Below are 12,624 nucleotides of genomic sequence, written 5' to 3'. Positions count from 1 at the left end.
CACTGGTCACTCCACGTTATTGTTATTGCTATTTATATTTAAAAGTGCAATACTGTAATTTTCTGCTGCTCATTCCTGTGCAATATCCCATCTGCCCTCCCTTCATATTTCTTTTCAAGATTTTCTTATTTAATCACTAGTGTACATATATTTATATTTATAGATACATATATATTTAGTCATCTTTCTCTTTTACCACATCTCTCTAATATTTTGCTCCTTACTATTTTTTATTACTTTATTTTATTTTATTATATTTTCTTCTACTGTATCATGCTGCTTAGTGACTGCTGCTCGTCAAACACATTTCATTACAATGTTGACCATGTGCTAACTTGCATATGACAAATAAAACTGAAAACAAACATGTTCTCAGCTCACAGGAATGCCATCGGGTGTAGTCTATTGCTGAGTCTCATCTACCTCAATGTTTATTGTGTGTTTAATAAAATGCAAAGAACAACATACCAAGGTGTGGTGTTCACACCACATTATGCGCTTCTTCATACCTTGCAACTGACATTCACTGAATAGTTTTTTTTATTTATTTTATTTATTTATTAAATACTAGTATTGCAGGAAAATCCCAGTAGATTAGCAGTTTATTATCAGATTTGCCCATCTTGCACCAGCAACCGTGTTTAAATCACCTTTCTTCCCCATTCTGATGCTCAGTTTGAGGTCGTTTTTACCATTTCTGCCATTTTCCTAAGTGCATTGGCTTGCTGCTCTGTGACTGGCGGATTCGATAGGAGATACATTTAAATTAAACGGCGTAGCTGACAGCTGAAATGCAACTAAATCAGAAAACGGACTACAAATGTAGCTTGTTGGCTTATAAACATAGCTCTCCTGGACGATACTAAGCCATTTTGAGCGAACCCCCATTCTGATCAGAACGTAGAAGCATTTTAATGCAATTTGACTCTTACATAAGTAATCCAGGTTTAAAAATATTATTAATATCAAAAATTTCTTTTTCCAAGAGATCTGGCCAAACACGGAAAACCACCACGGCACAACCCTTTCCTGACGTCACCTGATAAGGCTGTTTTCACTTCCTGACAGGGAGGTCACAAAAGACTTCACCGGAGTCTCCTTTCCGAGGTGTTCGCACTCTACACTATCTGGAGGAAACAGAGGAGCTGTGTTGAAAGGTAAACATTTAAAATTTCGTTATTATATTCGATAAGTCACTGGGTGACCTAGCTAGCGTTGGGTAAAAAGGCTAAGCTAATGTAGCTACCAAGCACTCTGAAGCTAGCATTCGCGATTCCGCTTACGATCCTAGCAGTACAGATCCAAAGCACAGGTCAGAGTCCAAGATTGTCGCTTTGGGTGTTTACATTTTACATATAAAAGCACTTTTAGGTAACTGTATTGACTAATTTCTAACTGAACGAAAACACGGTGTGGGTTTAGCGAGGTCTTGGCTGTCAGTTACTGTCATTGTTCTCGGCGTTTCCCAGAAACAGTACGGCTTCTGTGTCGTGTTCAACTGAAGCAAAGCTGTGGGGCCTTTCTGGAATTTGCTGGGGTTATATCCTCTCCACTCTGATCATTAATAAATGTTAAAAGAAACACGTGGAACTGCTTGTGGGAAAACTCCCCTGTCGCTGGTTTTACTTTCGGTTAGATGTCGTTCGCAGTTACGAGTCAGTCAAAAAGTGAGCATTTTAATGCGTGGGACGATGCAGTCTTGGCTCAAGTTAAAAAAAAAATAAAAGGATGACGCTGGCGATTGATTTACTTGAAATAATGCAGACACCTAAAGACAGTTCAAAGATCGCATCCCATCAATACGGCAACGTATCAGCTGATAAACAGCTGTTTAAACATCTGACCCAGCACACAATCGGTGACTGTGTGCTGTCGTTGGACGATAAGTCCATTTTGCGTCAAACTATGACGCTGAGGAATGTAAAGATTCTGAAATCATAGTTTCACGCCTTGGGTTATTATTGCTCTCTTTCCTCATATTCTGCATTGCCAGGATGTCAAACTCATTTTTCTTCTAAGGCCACATACAAGCTCACTTTAGACCTCAAGCCCAGTGAAACTACCCTTACTCTCAGCGTTAAGAAGTTTATCTGCAAAATCTCATACTTGAGGTATCAAAAAAGAAGGGTGATTTCAACAGTACTTCTCAGATTTTCTTCAGGCCATAGAAACACTGCTGCAGTAGATCAAAGAAACCTGTCAGCACAGCTCTCCAGGGTTAAATTGTAAGAAATAAATGCATAAACTTTCAGAAGTTCTGGCAGCTCATTTCTCAGACTGTGCTGTAATTGTAAAAGAGAAAGTTTCTGTTAATTCACAGAAAATGCTCGCCTCCTCCCTTTAAAAAACAAACAAAAAACAAAACAAAACTCTGGGCAGAGTAAAAGGGCAGGGATAGCTCAGTAGGTAGAGTGGTGGCGCCATGATCGGAAGGTCGGGGGTTCGACTCCACTGAACGGCTACCCCGAGGTACCCCTGAGCAAGGTACCGTCCCTACACACTGCTCCCCGGGTGCTGCATTGGTGGCTGCCCACTGCTTCACTGGGTGAATGGGTTAAATGCAGAGGAACTATTTCCCTATGGGGACTAACACATTACATTACACATTACCTTTTTGAAAAGAAAAAACAGACATTATTATTGTAGACAGATAAAACAGGAACTATTCTGTCATTTTATTGTTTATGTATTACTTAATTACTTTGGTGTGTTATGAACGGGGAGGTCTCTGTCAATAGGAAAAGCAGTAAAACTACAGTCAAAAGCCCAAAATACATTCCTTCTTTCACATTTTCCAAAGCTGTACAGCGAACCGAACCGGCTGATTCTGGCTCCTGGGCCTTTTGTTTGAGATCTCTGCTGCATTGTATCTTCGAGCAGTATAACCCTTTTATGTGGTGTAATATGCAATGTGCCTGTAGACAAACCTGCCTCTCCAGTGCCCATCCCTCACATGGAACATTCAGTTCCTGCATGTGATAACAGGCTGGCATTCTCTTAAAGGTACAGAGACCCTGCAGATGTGCCGTTTGGCTCTCTGGTGCCAGACATGGAAATGCAGGAATTTAACCACTGAAGAGTCTGTTTACAAACAAACAAGCAAATGAGGAGACTGTACCATTTTTTTTTTCAAACATATCCTGTTTCTTTCTATTTGCAGATCATCTGTCCATCAAGTTAACAAATCCCTACAGCTTCCTGTTTCAATCATGTGTGATCTCAGTCAAGATGGTCTTTGGGAGTCGGACAATGCGCCCGATTTTTCCTCGTTGACAAGACGCATAGACTCATTCCGTGGCTCCAACCTTGCTAACAAGGTGCCTGCGGAAACACTGGCACAGGCTGGTTTCTTCTACACTGGCGAGTCTGACCGTGTCCGCTGTTTCAGCTGTAATATGACTGTGGATAATTGGTACAGTGGAGACAGGCCTGTAGACAAGCACAAGCAGGTAATCAAACTTGTAACATGAAAAAGTGGAAGTGGTTAATATTTCACTTTTTTTTTGTCTGTTTGGTTTTCTTCCAAATTGATCCAATTCTAATTTTCTCATTCTCACAGTTTTCTCCATCATGCACGTTTCTCACCTGCGTCCACCGTACCAGTTTTAACCAGAATTCCAATACTGCACTAATCAGTGAAGAAGTAGGAGACGTGGAATATCGTTTGAGAACAGGTGAAGTGGTTGATGAGGCCCCCTACCCTATAGTTCCTCACATGAGAAATGAAGAAGCCCGACTTCGGACCTTCTCTTCTTGGCCCAACCGTACTCCGGTGAGACCCAGAGATCTGGCCCAAGCCGGCTTCTTTTACGTGGGGCAGAGTGACAAGGTTCAGTGTTTCTGCTGTGGTGGTCGGCTGAATGGGTGGGAACCAGGAGATTCTGCCTGGAGTGAGCACAGCAAGCATTATCCCAACTGCTACTTTATCCTTGGGCATGATGTTGGGAACATCCCAATCCAGACAGGTATAGAGGAGGATGCCAGCAACAATCTGCGTGCAAATGACCCGGCCTTAATGCAGAATTTTGAGGCAAGGCGTGCTACTTTTGCTGGTGTCCGGCACCCTATTGACCACGAGAGGCTTGCCAGAGCTGGCTTCTACAGCACAGGTAATGTTCAGGTGTTTGAGGCTAAAGAAACATTGTGCAACATTTTAAAATGTATGATCTAAATTTTCTAGTAGGTAGCTGTGAATGCAATCAAATGTAATTTGTATCCTTGCAGGAAGAGGAGACGCAGTCTTGTGTTTCCATTGCGGTGGAGGCTTGAACAATTGGCAGCCTGAGGAAGACCCTTGGGTGGAGCATGCCAAACACTACCCAGGGTAAGAACAACTATGGTACCCCCGTCTTCTTAATATGCTTTTACACATATCTATACACACACACAGGTTGTCTTCTTTGTTCTGTGGCATTTGCGTCTGTTTTAAGTATATACTGTTTTAAAACAGGTGCAGCTTCCTTTTGGCAAACAAAGGGCCAGAATTTGTCAACAGCATCCAGCTACAAAGACCACAACATGACAGAGCTGTAAGTTTTTGCTTTTTCCACAAGTTGTGGATGCGTAAACTACAAATTAACATTCCCTTAAAGCACTGTCAATATCAACACTAGAGGTCTGGTGTATGTGCCCAAATGAAAGTTGAACAGTGCTGAAAATCTTAAGGTTAGTTTAGAAAGGTTTTCATCATGGATTGCAAAGCAGGAAGGCTCACATTGTTCTTCACAGACAATCACTAACTTGTTTTGGAAATGTACCACACTTTATATGTATAAATGGGTGTATATGAATATTTGGGAGTATATTAATTTTCTACACCAGAAAAATCATCAGTAGTCCCAGATTGGGCTCTAGTTAAAATAAGCTTAGTGTTCCATTTTAGCGTGTGAAAGGAGCGTCATAATTAAAGGACTTACGGTCTTCAGTGATCTCAATCACAGGATTTTGTTTTTCTCTGCTTCCAGGCTTCAAGTCATCAAAATCCAGTTTCAGAAGATATGGAAGGTACATTTTTCTTTTTTACTTCAGTGCCCCAGATACATCATGAAACAAAGTCTGAGCAGTGCTGACTTCTGTTTATTTAATTTTATGTCAGATGAGGACCCACTGGAGAAACTACAGAGGCTGCAGAGGGAAAAACAGTGCAAAATATGCATGGACAGAGATATTGCCATTGTATTCATTCCATGCGCTCACCTTGTTGCTTGTGAGAATTGTTCACAGGCCCTCAACAAGTGTCCGATCTGCTGTCAAGACATAACACAGAAGATCAAGACCTATATTGCTTGAGAACAATATACTCTTGCTCAGACGCAATGCTGCTTTTACGCTGTCATTATAATATTGTAATTATATCGTAATTGTAAAGTAGAGAGCCTATAATATTATTTATGGATCAATTTTCTTTAATAAATCTTAGAATGATAATGTGTAAAACTATATTTTCCTAGTCCTTACAATGGTAAATATCTGTATAGATGTAGATGGTTTTATAAATAGTTCCTTGAGATGTAAATACACATTAAAGGGCCGTTCCTATTTTGAAACACATTTTGCCAGAAGTGCCTTTCTTTTGGTTTATGTATTCTAATGCATCACTTACCACAGATAAATTGACTTTGATGTTATTGCTGTCATTTTCATCCACTTTTATCCTATTTATTCGGATTTAACTTGTGTGTTTTATGTATAGAACCAGTTGCTGTGCCTTTACATTTCTAAGCTCAAGTTTAGGGGTTGGAGTTAACCATTGTAATGTAAGAATCATTTTATTGTTTCTTTAATTAAGTGTGAATAAATAATTATGCAGACTTGGAGTTTCATTTCATCACTAAACAAAATGTTTTGTGTTGTATTTGCAGAGATGATCCCGGTGCACTGATTGTGCAATGTTAGCTAGAAAGTCACATTTCTATCAGATGAGGTTTGAGAAAGTGTAAGAGTGATGTGGCATTTGACTGCCTATAAACTGAAGTGATGGCAGATGGTAAAATATACAAGAACTGACCCAAATTAATCAGATTTAGAAACAGATTTTTAATTTTTGTGCAGCATTTTAGTTTCAATTATGGTAAAAATCATTACTCATATAGAGTAATGATCTTGTAGGAATTAGATCTGTATTTTATTAAGTATCTCGTGACGGACCATCAGGTGTCGTCTTTACATACCTCCACAATCTTCCTAAAGGACAGTAGGGGGGGGTGTTTTAACCCTTACAGCAGAATTGGAGAACTGTCTTATCTGATGTGCTAAACAAAATACCTTGTCTATATGTTGCTTAGCTCCTTAGTTTGTTTTTGTTTGTGTGTAAGTTGTCACTGTGAACTGGGAGGGAACTGCAGACGAGAACCATACAGATTTGCTACGATACTTCAAATAGTAACATCCTAGGTCAGTATTGTGTGCTCCTTTTATACATACAAAACAAATGGCTAGAAAAGCTAGCCCACGGAAAACAGAGGCGGTAGTGTTTCCGTGCAGTTCTCGTCAGTTACCACTAGATGTCAGGCTATAAACCGTGCATTCAGTGCGAGTATTGTGGCCGCTAGGTGGTAGCTCTGCACCAGGATATCCTCCTCCCAGGTCGTCGAAACAACAAACCGAACTACGGAGCAAGCGGGGTGAGAGAACGTCCGAAACCGCCTCTGACCGCGACTTTTAAACTCTTTTTACAGAATTGTGGCGGAATTCAGACGGAGGCTGTATACGAGTAGTAAAAGTTACGATTGTACCGGGACTACATTTCACAACAAGGTAAGTTAGCTGTAAAATGGCGGAGAGCTATCTGGAACTTAGTTGATTTGTATTTTGCTAGCTGTCTTGCTAGCCAGGCTAGCTTTAGATGAGCGCAGAGCGCGGATGTCTGCCTGAACCAAGTCGCTTCGCTAGCTCGCGGAACATGGCTACTTCGGTTGTTAGCAGGCTAACGAACTGGATTTTTTACACAGCGGCGCAAAATACGTAGCTCGGAACAGACCGAAGCGTTTTATTGCCACAACCGACTTACTTGCACTTTATATATTTGTAAACAAAGTGTTTGTTGCTTATGCAATACGGTACTGGAACTCCCGAGGCAAGATGGAGGACGCAAGGACGTGATGTTTTTTTTAGGTAACGTTAGCAGTAGCTCTTAGCATTGCTAACTAGTGGGAGTTATTTTCAGCTCGTCCATTGGAGTTTATCTGCTATTATTTACTTTATCTTCGGACGAAGACTGGTTACGAGTGACACGTAGACAGAAATTAGTTAATGTACACGGCAGCATTGCTGACTAGCCTTATTGTGTTCTGGCTAATATTAGCTTACGCTAGTACAGAAAGGCTTGCGTTGTTTTGTTATTATGGTCCAACTAGTATAGCAATGGTAAACGCTGGCATGTTCTGAAAATCTGACGATATTGCATTGTATGCGCTTCTCGTTCTTCTTATTTGGCTATTCATAGTTTGTTTTCCCTAAGTAGCGCATGCTTACTTCATCAAATTTCAACTAGCTGACGCTGGGGAAAATACGCCAAAAATCCACGGTTACTTAGCTACTCGCGCTAGCACCAGCAGCGCACCGGCGTCAATTTTGACAGGAACCGACGAAGAGCGGCTCCGTGTCGGCAGCGTTGGGGCGAGCGGAGCCGGTAGTTGGTGGTATAGTTGTCCTTGAAAAATTCACACAGTTGAGTTTCACATTAGCGTGTTTTTTGTTATATAGCATTCTTTACTGTCGTTTCGCATTAACAAGTTTATGAGATACACTCCCCGATTTGGCGCCACTTTTTCTGTCTGCACGAATCCCGTCTTGTCATGCAGTATCCCCCTCACTATCAAGGAAATGGGTACGGTACCAAACTCTCAAACCAAGAATTAACTGTGAAAAGCTGAAACTCACATAGTCATAGAAACATCATCATATTGAGCACTACTCTTTGCTTTGTTGTTAGCTGATGTTAACCAATTTCACGTTTACTATTTAATTCACAGTAAACAGTAATAACCTGTAATTTGGCACGCGTGAGCCTTCATTTTGCGTGAAATTGTAAGAATCAATTTGCTAACGTTACTTTCGATTTAAATCGGATAGTCGGCCTTAAAGTTTACTAAGTAATTGTGTCTGGTTTAATAATGGAAGAATGACAAGGTTGTGTATGTTAGCTCTAAGTGTACTAGGACTGAAAGAGGGACTCACTGCACCCAACCTGGTGTATAATGGGTGGAGTTTGTCTTTTCCAGACTGAATTGTTTACTCGGTAGGGCTTTTATTGATTTCACTGACTGCTACAGAAAAAATTACATTTGGTTCAGAGTGGACATGGTATTAGTCCTGATTTGAAAAGTTACTTCTACTTGCTACTTTGATCTGTGTGCCACTAATTTACACTTCACAACCATGCAATAGTTTCCCTGTGGCCTGCAGAATCTTGTTGATGTTGATACTGGCATTTGATTGGTTGAGATATGTATGGGGCGGATAGGGCAGTGCCATATTTGGACATTGAGGAAGACACTCCGGTCTTGATTGTATGACGTTGTCTGTAAACCCAGGAGAGCAGAGAAAGGGAGGGAGCCAATGGTTGGACAGTGAGCATGACAGGAGCGTTTGTGTCCGCCCCCTGTTACCATGTGAAAACTTTTTTTCTTTTTTCCTCTCTCACTCTCTCTTTCAAAGACATCAAAGTAACATTTGCTCACTACAGATGCTGTGATTTCTGGAAACACAAAGTGTTTATTTTGTTTAGTTTTCAGTGTTGCTGGTGAAATGTGCAATAAGACTGCATGTGTAGCACTCTACAACAATTCTGCTCCATATTCTAGGTCACATGCAACGTCTCCTGCCTTGTATTTTGTGAGGATTATAAGCCAGTCGTAAGTTAAAGTTATCCAGAAGATGTTGCAACAATGATAGCACCAGAAATACCATCAGAGTTCGCCTATACTCAGTAAGTATCTACTAATAGTTTACATTTATTGTTAAGGTTGATATGATATCTCATGCAGTTATTTGTTTTTGTCAGGGATACAGACACTCGATTCTCCTCAGACACAGACTTCTCTGAGGATCCTGATGGAAGGAGTGCAAATTCAGCTAAAGGAAAGGTATAGATGCAACAAATGGACCATTGCACAAGTATTGGTAACACACATTGTTTTTCTTTCCTTACGCTCTGCAGTGGTTCTCAGATTTATATTTGTTTTTTCACTACTTTCCCAGGGTGGAAAGAAGGGGAAGAAGGCAGCAGGGGAGAAAGGAAAAGGAGGGAAAGGAGCAGGCCGTATAAATGGCCACCACCAAGAGAATGGCATGGAAAACATGATGCTGTTTGAGGTTGTGAAGCTGGGAAGGAGTGCAATGCAGGTATGAACAGGAAACCCTTTGAAATTGCCACCTTTTTTCCCTTTTCTTTTACTCAGTAAGAGAAAAAAATACACAACTTGTGCTTGTCCCCATCTTCTTGCAGTCTGTTGTTGATGACTGGATTGAATCTTACAAACATGACAGAGATGTTGCACTGTTGGATCTCATCAATTTCTTCATCCAGTGCTCAGGATGCAAAGGTATTTATGTTTCTCAGCTTCAGTACGAATACTACACGATTGGCTGTTTTTTAAACTATATTGAGGAAGTATGTAGTCTTTGTTGTCCTGCAGAACCTCCCTCCACTCATCTGAATCAGTAGTTCTGCTTTTCCACTCAGGAAATTGTCTTCTGTCTAACCTCTTTATTCTTCATCTTCTCCTTCTTCTTCTGTGTTTTTTCCTGTCAGGTGTGGTTACTGGAGAAATGTTTCGCAACATGCAGAACTCTGAGATCATCCGACGGATGACAGAGGAATTTGATGAGGCAAGTTACCACATTAGACTAATAATCACACCATATTCGCTATAAATCACTTAAGTTTGATTTCAGATGCCAAATACAGAATTCATGTACGTACCAAGGACAATAAACTTTGCTAATTTGTGGTAGATAACTGCCACTTGTACTAGTCATTGTAGTGAAGGACTGTCGTTCCTCTGTGTACTTTGCAGGACAGCGGTGACTACCCTCTAACCATAGCCGGGCCCCAGTGGAAGAAGTTCAAAACAAGCTTTTGTGAATTCATTTCGGTGCTAGTGCGCCAGTGTCAATACAGTATCATCTATGATGAGTATATGATGGACACAGTCATCTCCCTTCTCACCGGACTATCGGATTCCCAAGTCCGAGCCTTCAGACACACCTCAACACTGGCAGGTAAGATTGTGTGTGTTTATGAATTATATTTAAGTGTTTGTGCTGATTTACAATCAATAGCTTCTTTTCCAAGCATACAACAGTTAGCTAGCTGGGAAAAGTTGTGTGTTTTAAAGGTTCTTCCTTGTTGTATCCTTGTGTTTGAACTGGAGACTCATTTGTAGTGCTCTTGGATATTTATGAGGTCAGAAATTTTCATTGGTGTAAACTCTAGTTTTTTTTTTATACAGTCTGCACATTTTGTTTCATAGTAGTATTAAAGTTAATAACCCCAGTGATCAACCTAGATGGGCCACCTGCACAAATGTTTTAAGTTATTTTTTGTGATTAGATTCTTTTAAATGTTTTTACACTCCTAAGGGCAGGGCAACTGAAGTCTTTATTATGAGCATGTTGTGTACACATGAACACTTAGGATAAATGTAAGCAGCAAAGGGGGATTTAAACGCATTAAAAAAACGCAGAAGAATCTTGATCATATGCTCTACAATAATCCGAGCTGTGTAGAACACATAGGCGATATTGTTAGGCTTAATGCTTACTCTGTCACGTGGGTACTGTGACTATAAAACATACAGGGGTTTTTTCTATCTGGAAAGTTGTTGTCATGAACTTTCAGTATGCTTTTTTTTGTGCTTCTGTTTGGGTGTGAGTGTTGGTCTTGGCAGGCTGGCCTGTTTCAGCTGGTGGATAGTTATTTTAGATAATACACTAGTTAATGATTGTTCTCTGCACCTAAGCTACTGTGTTACCCAGATGTTGCTAAAACTGGATTTATTCATAATCAATTTGCTTTGAGTTTGGTGACTTGTCGTCTTTTGTAAAGCATACTTGAATTCAAGGTGTCTACTTAGTCAGAATTAAAGGAACCCAAACATTTTTTTTTTTCCTAAAATACAAATATTGTTCCAGTTGTGACCATTTCACCATCCTCTAAATTTAAGGTATTGCAATTTTGCTCTGTAGTGCAATCAGAACTAACTTTCATTGCAAATTATTAATACCAAAACCCACTGATGTCAGATAAGCTCACATAACTTAATGAGAGATAGTTTTGAAATAATCTACAGATAACAGAAATTATTTTATTTCTTCATGTTCTTTGTTGTGTTTTTGACAGCCATGAAGCTGATGACAGCCCTGGTGAATGTAGCTCTAAACTTGAGCATCAACATGGACAACACCCAGCGCCAGTATGAGGCAGAGAGAAATAAAATGGTCGCTAAAAGGGCAAATGACAGGCTGGAGCTGCTGTTGCAAAAACGTAAAGAGGTAAGCATTGCAACAATTGGTTGCATTTGTTTTTGTCATGCAGCTTATTACATTAAGCACATGTCATGTTTATTCATTTGTACGTTTGACACTTAAACTTCACATTGAAAACTGGTTTGTTTGAGTAGTGATTTGGTAATGTATCAAAATAATTGGCGACTGTTTCTTAGGGCCACATTGTATCATCAGCTATAGTACCGGTATACATTTTTACGTTAAAAGTATCCTATCGCATAGGGCTGCACGATTTTGCATAAAATGAGAATCACGATTTTTTTTGCTTAGAATTGAGATCACGATTCTCTCACGATTTTCTTTTCCAGTATAAATATTTATTGGACTTATTAACTGCACATCAACTTCGTAACAGTTGAGACTGAACATAAAAACAATAAATAAACATAAAAACAACAAATGTCTCACATTTTGTCGTTTCCGCCAAATGTTGTACTGCTTGTAATTCGTCTCCACCTTTGCTCGACACTGCGTGTATAGAGCAGGTAGTGCAACAATAGAAAAATAGTTGCGGGACGGCACTGTGTAGCGTTTGTCTAGGGTGTTGATCATTTTCCTAAATCCCTCGTTTTGCACAGTGTTGATGGGAGCCATATCTTTGGTCAGGTGATAAGTAATAGCCTCCGTAATTTGTTTGTGCCTGCGGGAGTTCGACGTGTATAGGGAAGTGCTGTATAAGGTTCCCGTTATTGATGTTTGGGTGGTTGACCGGGACGGATTTTCTCCAGTCACTTTCTCGTCATCCCTGACGTGCTCTCCGTTGTTTTTTCCCTGCTAATTTTAGCAGCCAGCTTCTGTATCACGTGGTATAAGGCTCCGCCCTTGTCATTTGTTGAGCAGGAAGAGTGAGCGCTTGTTTTCATGCAGATTACGTCCCGGATCAAAATGTGGTACAATCGTCGTCGTCTCTTTTTTCTTTTTTCTTTTTTTTTTTAAATCGTTGTCATTTGGAAATGAGATCGCACATAAGTATGAATTAAGCTCGCGATTTTCTAACGATTAATCGTGCAGCCCTACTATCGCAATATTTTTACTGTAGCAAAACCATTTGTTTACGTTCTTTTGTGTGTACAACAAGGAGACAAAGCCAGGCATGTCTGAAAGTAAGAGCAT

The 12,624-nt window shown here is 40.2% G+C and overlaps 2 protein-coding genes across 3 annotated transcripts in view; both read left to right on the top strand.

Annotated features, from left to right (window-relative positions):
• The first annotated feature begins 980 nt into the window (after window positions 1-980).
• On the top strand, window positions 981-5,810 carry xiap (X-linked inhibitor of apoptosis). Its single transcript, XM_086307754.1, has 7 exons — window positions 981-1,157; window positions 3,161-3,449; window positions 3,560-4,109; window positions 4,225-4,324; window positions 4,451-4,529; window positions 4,965-5,004; window positions 5,096-5,810. The coding sequence occupies exons 2-7, from the start codon at window positions 3,210-3,212 to the stop codon at window positions 5,287-5,289; spliced, it is 1,203 nt and encodes a 400-aa protein (XP_086163880.1). The 5' UTR covers window positions 981-1,157; window positions 3,161-3,209; the 3' UTR covers window positions 5,290-5,810.
• A 732-nt stretch (window positions 5,811-6,542) lies between these two features.
• The window catches only part of stag2b (STAG2 cohesin complex component b), a 28,873-nt gene continuing 22,791 nt past the window's right edge, over window positions 6,543-12,624 (top strand). Inside the window, exons 1-8 of one of the 2 annotated variants that reach the window (XM_086307732.1) lie at window positions 6,543-6,756; window positions 8,805-8,929; window positions 9,005-9,086; window positions 9,202-9,345; window positions 9,449-9,545; window positions 9,755-9,831; window positions 10,020-10,224; window positions 11,345-11,496. In XM_086307732.1, coding sequence (XP_086163858.1) covers window positions 8,889-8,929; window positions 9,005-9,086; window positions 9,202-9,345; window positions 9,449-9,545; window positions 9,755-9,831; window positions 10,020-10,224; window positions 11,345-11,496 — 798 coding nt within the window. In that variant the 5' untranslated portion in view covers window positions 6,543-6,756; window positions 8,805-8,888. The remainder of the gene's footprint in view (window positions 6,757-8,804; window positions 8,930-9,004; window positions 9,087-9,201; window positions 9,346-9,448; window positions 9,546-9,754; window positions 9,832-10,019; window positions 10,225-11,344; window positions 11,497-12,624) is intronic. The other variant, XM_086307742.1, reaches the window with a different exon arrangement.

Source organism: Aulonocara sp. 'chitande type north' Nkhata Bay, linkage group LG2 (assembly GCF_057382095.1).
Source record: "Aulonocara sp. 'chitande type north' Nkhata Bay isolate Kocher_YH1m ecotype deep benthic linkage group LG2, A_spYH_male_GT1.1, whole genome shotgun sequence".
Classification (NCBI taxonomy): domain Eukaryota; kingdom Metazoa; phylum Chordata; class Actinopteri; order Cichliformes; family Cichlidae; genus Aulonocara; species Aulonocara sp. 'chitande type north' Nkhata Bay.
The sequence above is the reverse complement of the archived record's forward strand: the minus strand, read 5'-3'. Positions and strand labels throughout refer to the sequence as shown.

Coding starts and splice junctions, on each gene's coding strand:
- xiap (XM_086307754.1), top strand. CDS start 3,210: ATGTGTGATCTCAGTCAAGATGGTCTTTGGGAGTCGGACAATGCGCCC. Junction 3,450..3,559: donor CTGTAGACAAGCACAAGCAG/GTAATCAAACTT, acceptor TCATTCTCACAG/TTTTCTCCATCATGCACGTT. Junction 4,325..4,450: donor CATGCCAAACACTACCCAGG/GTAAGAACAACT, acceptor GTTTTAAAACAG/GTGCAGCTTCCTTTTGGCAA.